Raw genomic sequence first — 15,462 nt, 5'->3', positions numbered from 1 at the left:
CCTTCACTCTGCCATCATATTTCTTCTTGTATTCCCCCTGAAGGTATTTGACATTCACAAATTCATCGTTCCAGTCATCCAAAATTTTGTTCACCTCAAGGAACTATTCAAAAAAGAATCAACAAGTGAAAAGTGTATCCCTGAAAATGTGTATGCAAATACAAGGGAAATGGAGAGAGGGTGAACTCACCAACTCCTCGGCTCATCGACGACCAATGCACTTATGTTTCAGAACATCTTCTAGAATGTATATCCTGGACTGAGAAAGGCGATGACCCTTGCCGGCAACTGCCAAAACTTCATCCGACTTCTTCTTCTTAGGCGCCTGTAAATCTCCCTCGCCCTTAGGTCGCTTGGATTGACTTTTTTGGGTTTCCGAAACTTTCACGGATTTCTTCAACATCTGTGCATGCGACCTCCCTACATCTCCCTTTATAAGAAGAAGTTATTATTGTAGCACACTACCATGAGTTAATGAAAAAAACTTCTTCAGTGATCTCTTGTATTGCTCTGCTTTCTAACCTCTTGTGCAGGTTTTCTCTCAAGGCATCAAGTCAACATGGTATCAGAGCTTTTCGGTTAACACCATCAAGCTCAATGGATTCTTCAGCTTCTTCTTTATCTCCTTCCGCAGCGACTCCAACAGCCACGACTCAGGCTTCTATGAACACCATGGAAATTCTGGCACAACTCAAATTTCTGATGATGAAAGTCAAGTCAGTTACCAATACCCAGCTCACTGCTGAATGACCTATGCGCAATCTTGGCTCTATTTCTACATTACACGACATTTTGTAACAATGGTCTTCATTTATCTCAATATACGTATGCTTCTGAGCTTCTCCAAAAGTCGGGTATGAAAGAATCCAAACCTGTATTGACGCCATTGCCGACTAAATTACCAGCTATCACTGCCTCCTCCGAACTGTTTGACAAACCAGAGGTCTACAGACAATTAGTAGGATCATTGCAGTACCTTACAATTACACGGCCTGATCTGTCATTCGCTGTAAATCTTCTTTGCCAACAAATGCATCTACCTTACTTAGTCCATTACCAATTACTTAAGCGTGTTCCTCGCTATTTAGCTAGTACGATTCATCTTGGACTACCGATCATACGTTCCTCATTTGATCTCCACACCTATTCTGATTATGATTGGGCTGCTGACCTTACCAATCGGAGATCTATAACATGCTATTGTGCCTTTCTTGGCCATAATTTAGTTTCATGGTGTGTAAAGAAGCAGACGACAGTTGCACGATCATCCACGGAGGCTGAATATAGAGCTCTTTCCACAGCCGCATCAGACATTGTTTAGCTTCGACGTCTTCTCCATGATTTCTCTATTCCTGTGACAACTCCAACTTTTCTTTTCTGTGACAATGTCTCCGCTCTTGCTCTCGTGAATAACCCTGTGTTTCATGCTCATACAAAGCATATTGAAGTGGATTACCATTTCATTCCTGATTGCATACAGCAACATCAGATTAATGTTCAACACATTTCGTCAGTCGATCAGCCAGCTGATCTTTTCACCAAACCATTTTCATCTACTTGGTTTCAGCTTTTATGTTCCAAGCTAACGGTTCAACAGAATCCGATTATCTTGAGAGGGGGAGATAAATAAGCTCCTTTACTTATTACAAGCCGGCTAGCTTATCCACTACTGGGTGCACTTTTTCAGCTTTTTGCAGTTGTGCAACATCCTGGCTGTCCACGTTTTCCACTAGCAGCCCATCACAGCCCTCCAACCATAACCGTTGAGTCATCTTCTTCCTTTATAAGAAGAAGTTATTACTGTAGCACACAACCATGAGTTAATGAAAAAAAACTTCTTCAGTAATCTCTTGTATTGCTATGCTTTCTAACCTCTTGCTCAGGTTTTCTCTCAAGGCTCAAGTCAACAAGATGGAGGAAAATAAGTAATGAGTACATTATTCATCTTAAGCATGTAAAGGGAGGATTTTTATAGAAAGCAATGAGAAAGAAAGTAAAGAAGATACATAATTACATTGTGGTAAGCCACGCCAGTAAGATGACTTGGATGGTGTTCTAACATGTACCGTCAAATTAAGCATCCATCGGGTGGATAGATAATTTGTGACGAAGAGTGTGAAATGAGTTATGGGAGAGAGGTTTTGTGAGGATGTCCACTATTTAATCCGTTGAGCTCATGTGAGAGATTGTTAGGGTGTCGGATTTAATATGATCACTGATAACATGGTAGTCGATTTCAATGTGCATAGTTCTAACATGGAAGACAGGTTGATTAGTTAGAGTGATAGTGGAAGTGTTGTCACAATACATTGTGGTGGGAGCTGTTTGAGGTGGTTATAATTCTACTACAAGACAACGAAGCCACAAGACGTTGGAGGTGGTCGAGGATAGAGATCGATATTCGACTTCGGTGGAGGATTTTACCCCTATTGTTTGCTTCTTTATGGACCACGATATGAGATTTGGTCTAAGAAGTGAGTAGAAACTAGTGAATGACTTCCAGTCTGTGAAATTTGCATCCCAGTCTACATCGACGTACGTCTGAATTTGAAGATCTCAGCTCGTAAGAGGTAGGCTAAAGTGGAACGTGCCTTTGATGTATCTTAAGAGATGTTTGAGAGCTTGATGCTCCTGAATAGTTGGGGCATCCATGTGTTGGCATATAGTATTTTTGGCAAAGGCGATGTCCGGCCTTGTAATCAAGAGATATTGAAGGGAGCTAGTTAGTTTGCAGTAGAGCTAAGGGTTGGTGTAAAGCTGATTGGAGGATTGGCAGGATGTTGATTTTGTTTTTATAGGAGTTGAAGATGGTTTGCAGGTTTTGAAGCTGGCTAGTTGTAGCTAATTTTCGGTATAGTGTTGTTGATGAAGGAAGAAACTAATCAGCATTTTTATTATTAAATAAAAATTATACTATATTTAATTGAAAATATTCATAGGAAACATATAATTAACTATGATATCATCATTTTCAAATGATTGATGATAAATGATATATTTTTTCCTTATGAAGATATATTATTTATCGTCATGGTTCATAATATAAAATTAATGATATCACATTTAGATTATCATAGCTAAATATTTGATCGAATATCATCTTAACCCTTCGGGGTCATATATAGTTCCTTCTTGAATTTAACTACGATATCAGGATGAAGCTTGCATTTTTGTATTCAAAACTCATTTGAGAATGATAATTTCACCTTTCGAGGTGATATATCAATCATAATGATGTCTTCGATTACATAACTGAAATTCTAAAAATCAAATTTTCCCAAAGACAATATAATCACAAATTGCTTTAAAATTTTCAACAAAGCTAGCAAAATAGTGGCACATCCCCGTGGGCGAGAAATCATTTCAGAATGAATCATATTAATACATTCAATTAGACATTTTGTTCTTTGTGAGCTTAAGTTATTCTTAAATTTATCAACTAGTGGGGAGAGGCGTAAATGTGAGAATAAGTTTAATATTAGTATTTTTTTCAACAAGATCAAGCGATGCAATTTCAAGCATAGAGACACTTAAGTATGGAATTCAAAAGAAACATTGAAATGGAGATACATTGATATGAAGATAGTTGTATAAGATTGAATGAGTTACACGTTAATTTAAACTTTGACTTATATCAAAAATATTTAATTAACATATAATGATTATTATTTCATATTTTAAGAAATATAAGCTAAATAATTTTTTGAATATATTTTGATAATAATATTCATCTTTGTTACATCCAGGAGTATTCGCGGCGGTAGAGAAATATAAAGTTTATCGTCTTAGCATTGTACGAAAATCCGGCACGCAATCAGATAAGAGAGAGGGTCTAGCATTTATGAGACACTAAGATTTTTACGTGAAAAACCATTGAAAAGGGGGAAAACCCACGGGGCCTTGCCCAGTTTGAATGAATCCACTAGTATTGCAGTCGATTACAAATGAGGCCCTTCCTTGGGAGAAGGCCTTAGCTTGATGTACATTTTATAGAGTACATTACATAATATGAATACAAAGAATCACAAATTGACATGTTCGTTTGGTAGGAGGACCGTAGTCGGCGGGCGACGGAGGTCGGAGGGCTTGTAGTCGGTGGGTGACGTAAGTTAGGAGGACCATAGTCGGCTGGCGACGGAGGTCGAAAAGATTGTAGTCGACGGGTGACGTAAGTCAGGAGGAACGTAGTCGGCGGGCGACAGAGGACAGAAAGACTGTAGTCGGCGTGCGATATGAGTCAGGAGAATCGTAGTCGGCGGGCGACGGAGGTCGGAAGACTGTAGTCTAAGGACGAAGATCAGAAGGACAGCGTCAGGTAGAAGTCCAACAATGGAAAGAAATCCATCTTCGCATAGAAGTCTAGCGAAGTCCGATAAACGGTAGAAGTCCGGCGTCGGGTAGAAACTTGGCGAAGAGTGAAGGTCAGACATCGGGTAGAAGTCTGACGTCTCTTGGTGGAAGAGAAGAAATCTGGCTTCACTTGGGCGGAGTTTCGGCATCAGGAGGGAACTCTGCTGTAAATTGGGAAGAATTTTTGCATTCCATGGAAGTTAGGCAGAATTCTGGCGTTCTCCTGAATATCCGGCAGAGTTTCGGTGTCTTCAGGCGGCGGGAAGAGCTCCGGCGGTGGTCAAGGAGGAGCTTCTTCCTTCTACTCCTTCTTCTCTTCTTCTTCTCACTCTTCACTTGAGTCCCATTTGTGTAGAATGAGGGCTTTATTTATAGTTTTTCTGGAGTAACATAGCCCGTAAATAGGCGTGAGATCATGGGCGAATTGGGAGTGGTTCGAATGGACGGCCGATATCGAATCTTTTGATCATGCACCATTCATTGGACATTTGAAGGCCTTAATGATGTTGGAATTCGGTGATCTTGGGCTCGTTGGATTTTTCTTGTCGAGCCGCCCGATTCGAGTATAAGCTCGTTAAAATCGGAGACCGTTTGTAACTCAAATTGTGGTTTGAACCTTCCAACAGCGCTTCAGGTCCTTGATTCGGACCCATTTGGACTCGGATTGGGTCGAAATTGGTGTCGTTGGATTCGTATTTTCGAGACGCTCAGTTTGACTATAAGCTCGCTAAAATCAAAGATCATATGCTCTCGAATTTAATTTTTGAAGTTTCCAAACTGATTTTGCCTCGAGATTCGTGCCCAATCAAGATAATTTCATGATGATGTATCAATCTTATTATTATTATTATTATTATTATTATTATTATTATTATTATTATTATTATTATTATTATTATTATTATTATTATATATAATTTTAATATTAACATAATATTAATTTTACACTAATTACATAATATATGTTAAACTAACTTATTAATTTACTAATTTAGATTTTTTTTATTTTATGATTTTTTTATTTTTGATTTTATTATTTTCTTATGATTTATAATTTCTCGCTTGTCATGCTTCATATGCCAGCAAATTCTACATTTCAATTTGGTTGTCGTCACCCCATAACTCATTCTGAATTCACATTTTCTCTTGTGCAAAGATTTAGACAATATTATAATAAATTTTAGAAATTTTTGGCATTCCGGATGCAATAATGAAGTAGATTTTTCAATTAAACAGAATTTGAATAATTTCATTACAATCTGAACACTCCAATCTTTAATTTGAGTGATATCTTGTCAACCAACAATAATTAATTATTGTCTCATTTTTTTGCATTGACCATGCAAATATGGAGATAAATAAGAGCTACTTAATTTCTTTTATCAATATAAATACCATAAAAATAATACTCTCAATCAAAATATTAATATATGCATTTATATTTTTCCCCAAAAATCATGTGCATTACTCGGGATAAATACATTCATAACATATCTATTATACCCTAAGTACAAAAGAATAGCTACTGATAGAAAGAAAACAGCTAACAGTAAACTTGAAGAATACTGATCAGCCTCACACTCTTGATCTTGTTCCTTGAACTAAAATCATTTAAATTGTATATAATGAGCTAAATAATCCAACAAGTCATAAAAACCTACAACGAAATTCAAAGCGCAATAAAAGAGAAATATGAAATTACTAGATGCGCCAAGAGGGGGGTGAATTGGATGATTAAAAACTTCTTTAATGAAAAGAAATATCTTTTTATGACTTTATGCGGAAGCGAATTTCATTCACAATAAAAAGATAGATAATCAATTTCATTCACGCAATAAATCGCAATAAAAAATATATGCAGAAATAAAGTGCAGAAAAAAATAAAGGAAAGAACACACCAATTTATAGTGGTTCGGTCAAAACATGACCTACGTCCACTCCCCGGAGGCACCCTCCGAGTATTACACTAAACCTTTAGTGACTACTCTCCTTTAGCTCCCACAGCTAGGCGGAGAAGCCCTTACACAATCACTTCCACCTTCCCCGGTGCGGAGGAGGATCCGGGTCCTTTGACACCAATAAGATCTTCTTCTTCCCAAAACTTCCTTCAAGAAGAACCTTGAATCCGATGGTACTGAGGTGCAAGCTCATCGGAGCAACCGTGTGATCTCCTTCACACTCCCTTGAAACCCCCTCCAAGGATCTTCTCCCTCTCTCAAACTTCATCCTTTTCTCTCTCCCTTTCAAGTCCTCTCTTCAAGTTTTTTCCAAAAGAATGAAGACACAATGGCTGCCAAAGACTCTTACAAAGTCTTATGATAGTGCTTAAATAGAGGGCTCAAAAAACCCTAAAAAACCTCAATTCATCTGTTACTATCGTATAGTACGGTTCTACAATCGTACAGTACGATCTTCATAAATAGACTTCGTCCTGGTACGAAGTGGTACAAACAGTTCAAAAATGTTCGTACAGTACGATACTAAATCGTACGGTACGATCCATGACAACACAGTTCATACAAGATGATAGCCAGGACGATAAAACATCGTCTCTGTTCATCGTATGGTACGATGTACATCGTACAGTCCGATGAGACAAAAAACAACTACTCGTCCGGGACGATTATAATTCGTCTCTGTTCATCGTATTATACGAATGGGTTCGTACAGTATGATGTTCAAATCATAATTAAGCCCGAATTTCTTGCACTGATCATGGGTTAAGTTAAGTAAGTATTTAAAAATAATCGTACAGTACGAACAAGTTCGTACAGTACGAGCGGCGGAAAACATCTTGCTTAAGTTAAAAAGGTTGTTAGGGTTTTGGCTTTGAACATATCTTACAGTACGAATATATTCGTACGGTACGATCTATTCACGGAATCGTCGTACAACCCTCTGATCGTATGGTACAAATTATCATCGTACAGTACGATCTACAGACAAGAAATTCTATTACATTCTACATTTAAAACCTCTCCCTCTGTATGTGTGCATGGTCAACAAGCTAACATACATCATTACAAGATATGACTCAATAAATAAAAATTACATACTCATTTAATACGACCAATTCTATGCAATCTTGAGCCTTGAATCTTCAAAGAATAGTGTATGATATACCTGAAATATTAGTCAATAAAGAAAGAAATATGCACTACAAATACTATGAGAAATAAGAGATTAATAAATATTATTTGTTATCATCAAAATCATAAACTTGGAAGCACGAGTTGTAACAAAATATACATGTCACCGATCAAATCCTAGTAGTAACATTAATATGATCATTGAATCAATGCAAAAATAGTTAAACTCACTTGTAAATAAGTAAAGTATGCAAAGTAATAATACAGTGCGATATGGAAGCCAATAAAGCAATATAGTGGGGAAATGAATAAACTAGTATGAGTGTTAAATCGATAAAGCAGTTGTCCTATCATTAGTATCAATTAGCAAAGAAAGCGTATAAAGCGATAAAAGCAAAGCATCGATAAATACTATCATAATCATATCAATATAGTAAAATTCTATAATAATATAAACATTCTATTGGGTTATTCTTTATCAATCTCAAATCAATATCTTAATCACATGCTCAGTTTATCACATACTTAGTATCAGTATAGTGAATCAGTAATATCAAATAGTATCAGTGTCTATATTGATAATAGTAACAATCAAGGGGTATGAGCAAAAAAAAAATACAGTAACTAAAAATTCATATAAGAATAATAAATACATACAATAATAAAAATAATACCTCAATAACTTACATTTCAGTAGTCACACTAAATAAGTAAGAAGTTCGGGCTTATCGATATTTTTCAAGTATCATATCAATACCAGTAAAACATTGCCCTAGTAAATAGAGCCATCACTTTTTGTCCATCAGCACAGTAATAATTTCTTTTAAATCTCAATTGTTCTATCATTATATTGGTTAACATCAAATCGTTGTATTTAAATGAAAGCCTATTAGCACATCATCCTATTTAGTCAATCAATCTTTAACCTATAGATCAATTAATCTTTATCAATTTATATACACATTATTATCATAATATTATAACATAAATAACAACTAGTTGTTACTCAATCACATATACATATTCATGATTAATACATTGTAGTAAATAAAGCATAATAGAGCTTAATTCATAAAGTGCTAAAAGATATGCAACAAAAATTCCTACTAAGTAGAAATTCACATTTTTAGAAGTTAACTAAATTACTATGGATCATATATAAGAACATTATGAAGCTTTAATTAAACTAAAGCACTATTTTTAGATATCAAAATAAAATTTTAAATTAATAAAAATCACAACTTTTTAAAATCACCTAGCAAAAAATTTTAAATAAATACTCTAAAATTTTAAAATCTAAATCTCTATAACATGCATATAAAAAGTTATGCAAAAAAACATTTACCAATAAAAAAATTATTCTCATTTTTTAATAATAAAAATACAAATTTGACAAGAAAAATACAAAAAAAAAATTAAAATATGACATAAGATAATGGTTCCATATAATGAGAAGATCAAATCTTGTAACAGAACAAAGAGACAAAAATCGTTTAACAACCTCAAAACCTAAGCTTCTCTTTTCTCTCTCCTCTAATTCCTCTTTAATTTCCCCATAAAATCCTCTATTAGCCAAAATTAGAAGAGAAAAGGCATTTTAATAACTTTAGTGGTTTAAGATATTTTTTATAATAAAATTATAATATAATATTAATATAATTATTAATTTAATCAATTTTTAGTATAAAATTCATATAAATCCTTTTGGGACTTCAAAAATTATTGAAAAAAATCCATAAAATAACTCATTTTATTTTAAATTTTTTTTATAAAATCGGTTTGAAAAATGAACACCTAACAATTTCAAAGTCGTTACTTGTACCGACAAATGTCATATTCTTAAGGATTTGGTCCAATACCTAAAAATTACATAACAATTAGTTATGTAAATCACTACAATATCTATGTTGTTATGAAAATAGTTTGTGATTTGGACTTAATAACTCTTGAAAAAATTTATTTAACTGGGTTAAAATGCAGGTTATTACAAGTCATAATATTAATATCTTCTTAAATGAGAAGCTGACATAATCATAAGACCACAAATCAAGTGACAATGAAATGCAAGGGATGAACTAAGCATAGTCATAACGGTTCTCCTCTTTATGGAAAATCTGATGAAATCTTGGGATGGAGGAGAAAATACTGTAAGGACTAGTAAAGTACTAAGGATGCATGTATAGGGTGGTGGTGTGACCTTAAAGGGAATGGATGAGATAGCATTGAAAAATTAGAGTGGCAATTGATCATGGACATGAAGGAGTACTTCATCTTGGAGACAAAGGTTGCACTACCTTGGGGAAAGATCTAATAAAATTGGGTTGGGTGATCTTTCTAATAGAGGCAAAACTAGTATGAATTTTTGAACACCTTAGCCTATCATAAAGAATTGTAACTACTTATAGGAGTTCCTAAAAATTTCTAAGATATGAAAGCTCAAAATTGAAGGTAAACTTATTGATTTGGAGAGGGCTTTTTATTATTTATTTAAAATATTTCTTTTGACCCAATAATCCAAAGTTTGATGACCATGCTCTTGAGTTTGCCTTTTCAAGCGAGACATGTTGGGGAGGCCCAGATAGTTGATAGTTTGAGATGTCTCTAAGATACAAACCAAACAGACATTTAATATTTTGATACAATGTGTTCAAGGTGGTGCCATGTCAAATTATTAATAATTGGATTTATAGAAACAATTTCATAATGAATCATCACTTAAACTAGGGTTTGCTAGAAAATGAAGTCTATGGGCTACAAGTTTTGTAGAATCCTCAAGAAAAGTCATTCAGAGCAAATAGCCCATAAAACAGTATCCACCAGAGATCATAAGAGCTTTAAAAAGTTGAAATAATGACAAATAAATTTCATCATAATAAGAAAACAGCCCATAAAATAGTTGCCACTAGAGACCATAGGTGCTTCAAAATGTTAAAATTATGGCAAATAAATATCATCATAGCAATCACTTCCTTTACACAAGCTTTGCAGCCACTCGCTCGTCTCCTTCTTGAGCCTAAGATCGGAAGTCTAGCAGAGTTTCAATGTAAATGGCGCCAAAGAAGGAGAAGGCTCCGCCTCCGGCTTCCAAGCCGGCGAAATCTGGCGGAGGAAAGCAGAAGAAGAAGAAGAAGAAGAAGTGAAGCGAGGGGAAACAAAAGGAGAAGGTGAACAATGCTGTTCTATTTGATCAGGCAAGCTATGATAAGATGCTTACAGAAGTTCCCAAGTATAAGTGATTACACCTTCTGTGTTATCTGATAGATTGAGGATTAATGGATCATTGGCTAGAAGGGCTATCAAAGATTTAATGGCGAGGGGTTCAATCAGGATGGTTTCTGCACACTCTGCCCAGCAAATTTATACAAGAGCTACCAACACCTAAACAATGTTCCATTTTTCTTAGCTGTTTATGATGATTATTTGTATTCTGTAATGAGGGATTTTCCTTTTAAGCATGTGTCTCACTACGGGAAAACACGTGATTACCGTCGAATTTTTCGGCGGAAAATTGTGTGCCGGTAATAATGGCGCAGGCAACAGCGGAATTGTTCGACGAAAATCTTGCGGCGCCATTTCCGGCGCAAAATACGCTGTAAAGTTACCGACGCCAGTTCCGCCGGACAATCCGACGGTATAGTAATGTCTGAACCATTTCCGTCGCACGTTACGGCGGAACATTTCCAGCGTACGTTACCGGCGGACATTGCGCCAGCGTATTTAAACTCAACGAAATATTACTGACGTAGCTTGCGTCGGAAATGATACCGGCGTCACCGGCGTCGGCACCGTCGGAAATTCCGCTGGTAAAATTTCGTCGTTGACACCGTCGGTAATTACCGGCGTATACTTTGCGTCGCAAGAGAAACCGTGGGGTTTCTATGTCACACATTGCGGCGTTTTATCCGCCGATAATGTCCGGCGCATAATGCGACGCTAATTACCGGCGCATATGGCGTCCGAATTAAGACGTTTTTAAACGTCGGCAACAATCCGTTTTTTCGCCAGTAATGCGTCGGAAACTGCGCCGGAGAAATTTCCGGCGCATATCCTGCGCCGGAAATAAATTATCGACACGACTTAAATCGGCGGATAAATATACGCTGAAACATGCGTCGAAAACTATATTTTCCGTCGGATTTCTGATATTTCCGACGGATTTTGTCCGCCGGTAATAAGGGGTTTTCCTGTAGTGTCTGTTGCTACAGTAGTTACCATTGAAGTCTTATCTGCTGTGAGGATTTAAAAAAAATTAAAAAATTAAAAAAAAAATCATCATAGCAAGCTATATCGATGTGATAAAAAAAATCAAAAGAAAAGAGTGCTTGAACTAATTATTTTTTTCTATGCCAATTTTGCTAGTTTATGCCTTCGCACGCCTCAAAATGGGGCATTTTCGAAGTGTATAAATTCATTGCAAAGTGGTGGTCCTTTTAGCTCATTTTACTTTTGAAATAGCTAATTTAATCAAATTTGTGGCTTGTTCAGTCTATTTACATTGATTAGGGATTTATTATTTTATTCAAAAAGTATGCATGATGAAATAAGGATTTTTACATTCTTAATAGTTTCTCTTTATTTTTAGACTTAGTGAATTATAAGTTTAAAAATACTATGGGATTTGAAAAAAAAAATCAACAAAACTGCAACTTGAGGAAAACTTCAACATAGAACCTCTCAAGTCAAGCAACTAAGTCATTCATTGTTGGTTAAAATTTCTTCATAGATGTCTAATGTCTTTTTACTCTACCTTCAATAATTCAATGTTGGTAAGGAACGCCTTTATTAGATGGTTTGTTGATAACATCTTATTTATTACATAATAATACATTCTGATGATGTAGTATGAATGAACTATTGACTTATAGATGATCATTAGAGTTATTTATATAAACTTAAATTCATATTCATGCTTACTTTCATTTCTTCTTCTTACAACATAAGTAATATTAGTACATATAGCAACAGTTTCCAATAAAGAACCCTCACATATAGTGTAGGTAACAATAGGTCAATGACGGATTGAAATGGGTTATTTAGTACCATATTATTGCTATTGAAATCATATATATATAATAATAGCATCGTTCTTTTCCCCCTCTAATAACCGAGTCTTCTAATTTAAGTCAGCTTTAGTTCCATTTTCTTCTTTCTCTTTTGGTTCTTCTTCCTTCCCTTTCCCCTTGCAGGCTTCTTTTTCTTGCTTGTCTGCATTACAAAAAGTAAGTACATCTTTATTTTTATTATAACAAAAAAATAAAAATAAAAAAATAATATGAAAAGTTCTGTACAGTCAAAGTTCTTACCGATGAGCCAGGAGTAGATTTGGAATTGGGACTTGGTTTAGAATCCGAGTTAGACTTTGAGTCTGAACTAGATTTGGATGCCGAGTCAGATTTAGAATCTGACTTAGAATCCGAGTCGGATTTTGAGTCTTCATCGGATTTAGAATCCGAGTCAGATTTAGAATCACCAGATTTGTAACCAGTGACAAAAGCCAAATCATTATCATCTTTGATCGTATTATTGTCTTCATTCTTATTTTTATCTCCCCTTTTTTCTTTATCAACACCTTCAGCCATCTTCACTTCTTTGTTATCATCATCACCAACCTTGGCTTCCATTGAATTTGATTTCTCTACTTTCTCAATCACTTTCTTCTCTATATTATCCTTTATAGCCTCTTTTGCTTCAGGAGTATTTGTAGGGCTCACAGTAGGTTTTCCTTTCTCACCAGACTGAACAATTAAAATTAGTAACAATATAACTAGGAGCAAAATATTGAAGTCTCTCATGAATGAATAAAAACGTTGCTAGGTCTTAGACTTCTAAGAAATTGGAACACTTACATGTAAACAATTTAATTATCACTTAAAAAAAATATATATAAAACTGTTCACATAGGCGATAAAAAAGTTGCTAAACCTTGGCCTTCAGTCCAGCCACATTCATATGGAAGAGATGACAAGAATTTGAGGTAATAGGATGAGTGAACAATGGTGCCTTGTTGGGTATGAATGAGCTACTTGGTGAAAGCTAATGATGAGCAAACAAAAAGTTAGAAGGCCGAGCAAAATCAACAATGAGCCTTATTCAACGGTTATGTTCGGCTCTTTTATCATTTTTTTATCTCAACTGAATTCAACATAAACTAAAGAACACAATCGCATTTTTATTGCCTATAAATTTAGGTTTCATTTGAGACAGGTTTCTTATTATTCTTTAAATTAGTTTTTTTTTACAAAAAAAATTGAAATAGCTTTCTCACTATTTTATATTTCAGTTTACAACTATAATTCTATTTGACTATTAATTTTTAAAAATTATTGTGATAGAAAGCTGCTATTTACAAAAAAAATTATTAATATGTGTTAGCTTTAAGAAAAGAGCTGTTCGGTTTAGAAAAAAATCATAAATTTATAGCATTCACAGCAGTTTTCAAACGCAGCTATTAAAGTAGATTAAACATATAAAAAAACAAATTATAAAGATAACCAAAAATTAAATTCAATTTGATCATTGAGGTATAAAAAGCCAATCGATATATTTTATGAGCATGCTTTTGTAACCACCCTATTATTTTGATTTGGGGCAAAGCCGACCCGCTCTTGCGAGGTGGCCAAAATTTTAAATAATTAAATAATAATAATAATTAAATGAATAAAGATACATAAAATTAAGGCCTCTAAGAAAAAAATATAAGCAGGTAGCATATACAATTACCAAATTCCTAAGAAAAAAAATATATCAGCAGAAAAATGAATTTTAATTTTAATCAATTAATGAGCCCATTAGAAGTTAAGGGTCACAAACGAGTTGATCAGTCGGGTCCAAGTCCAAGCTAAAATTGATTCAATGTGAACCCAGTCCATTTAATAAATTGGCCAAAAAAATCAACCCCAACCCACTAGCAACCTGAATGATGCGAACCCGACTCATTAAACTATTTTGATTAAAATAAAAATATAATTTATTAACAATAAGATTTATGATATTTGATAAAAAAATAAGAATATTATACACACAAATAAAAAAATTCAGGAAAAAAAAATAATAAAAGGTCATTTTCGGATCAAAAGTAAGTACGGGTGATTTATTGACACCCTATTAGAAGTAAGCGTTAAGTTGGATATTTTTATAAATATTTGGCAAAATGGTAAATTAATAGTCAGCATTTCCGCCCCCGATTTTCATCCAATAATCAACAATCTTACTTGAAAATACATCTGATAAACAAACAGAAAGCAATACTTAACGAGCTATATAGCCTATAGACTTTACCAATTCAGAAACATAATTAGAGTCAGGCTTCGACTGAACGTCGAACTCTCTCTCAGCCATAGCTTTTCTCTCTTCCTTCTCTTTAACTATGTTTCTCATTTGTTCGAGCTTTAATTTGGATCTCTACTTATACCGAAACGGGCTGCTGTGCTGCCGAGGGGTTGTGATATTCTTATATCGGAGGTCTGCTGTGCTGCCGAGGCATTCTCGGATTCGTGTTTTGGTCGGCTGCATTTTCGTTCCTTATCAAAAAAAGGGTAAATTATTTGGGCACTTTATTGTATTCAATTTCCTCGAAAGACACCTCTCCTTGTTCAATTTAAGAAGCTATTGAAACGAAGTCATTTGAGTATTGAGATTGTTCTAGAGACTTTAAGAAAATAACTGAGTCGGTTATAGATAAAGGGAAGGCGTGTCAGCTTCAACTCTGAGGGATTTCTCTCCAGACATTTGCAGTGCGACTTCCAACATACCAAAATAGTTGTTTGAAATGGCTCTTTTGAAAAGCATCGAAGAAATATCTTTTTGAAGTCGGTTAACTAATGTTGTCCACTTCTGTCATGAAAGAATAAGTATAAAATGGAGAAATTTGACTTCAATCATCAATTTTTTTGGATGAGAATATCTTTTGCTGAAGCTACTGGATATTTTTGCCAAGAAGTCACGGCTGCCAAAAGACGAGATTGTTATTAGTAGAACATACATGGAGTTGATTAAGTTTGTTAGGATATTGGTTCAGATTTTA

General features: G+C 34.7%; 3 protein-coding genes across 3 annotated transcripts; 2 read left to right on the top strand and 1 right to left on the bottom strand.

Moving 5' to 3' along the window:
* The first annotated feature begins 856 nt into the window (after nt 1-856).
* Nucleotides 857-1,321, top strand: LOC110109364 (uncharacterized mitochondrial protein AtMg00810-like). The gene has a single exon (XM_020840400.1). It carries the CDS (start codon nt 857-859, stop codon nt 1,319-1,321), a length of 465 nt encoding a protein of 154 aa, XP_020696059.1.
* A 9,143-nt stretch (nt 1,322-10,464) lies between these two features.
* On the top strand, nt 10,465-10,873 carry LOC110109370 (40S ribosomal protein S25-4-like). The gene is given in 2 exon segments (XM_020840405.2): nt 10,465-10,670; nt 10,673-10,873. Coding segments are annotated over 2 exon segments (333 nt in total). The 5' UTR covers nt 10,465-10,486; the 3' UTR covers nt 10,822-10,873.
* A 1,684-nt stretch (nt 10,874-12,557) lies between these two features.
* On the bottom strand, nt 12,558-14,777 carry LOC110109359 (protein starmaker-like). Its single transcript, XM_020840394.2, has 3 exons — nt 14,718-14,777; nt 12,743-13,174; nt 12,558-12,644 (listed from the first exon to the last, which is right to left on the bottom strand). The coding sequence occupies exons 1-3, from the start codon at nt 14,775-14,777 to the stop codon at nt 12,558-12,560; spliced, it is 579 nt and encodes a 192-aa protein (XP_020696053.2).
* Between the last annotated feature and the right edge of the window lie 685 nt (nt 14,778-15,462).

Source organism: Dendrobium catenatum, unplaced genomic scaffold (genome assembly GCF_001605985.2).
Source record: "Dendrobium catenatum unplaced genomic scaffold, ASM160598v2 fragScaff_scaffold_1402, whole genome shotgun sequence".
Taxonomy (NCBI): domain Eukaryota; kingdom Viridiplantae; phylum Streptophyta; class Magnoliopsida; order Asparagales; family Orchidaceae; genus Dendrobium; species Dendrobium catenatum.
The sequence above is the reverse complement of the archived record's forward strand: the minus strand, read 5'-3'. Positions and strand labels throughout refer to the sequence as shown.

Coding starts and splice junctions, on each gene's coding strand:
- LOC110109359 (XM_020840394.2), bottom strand. CDS start 14,777: ATGGCTGAGAGAGAGTTCGACGTTCAGTCGAAGCCTGACTCTAATTAT. Junction 13,175..14,717: donor CTAATTATGTTTCTGAATTG/GTAAAGTCTATA, acceptor TTAATTGTTCAG/TCTGGTGAGAAAGGAAAACC. Junction 12,645..12,742: donor AATCTACTCCTGGCTCATCG/GTAAGAACTTTG, acceptor TTTGTAATGCAG/ACAAGCAAGAAAAAGAAGCC.
- LOC110109364 (XM_020840400.1), top strand. CDS start 857: ATGAAAGAATCCAAACCTGTATTGACGCCATTGCCGACTAAATTACCA.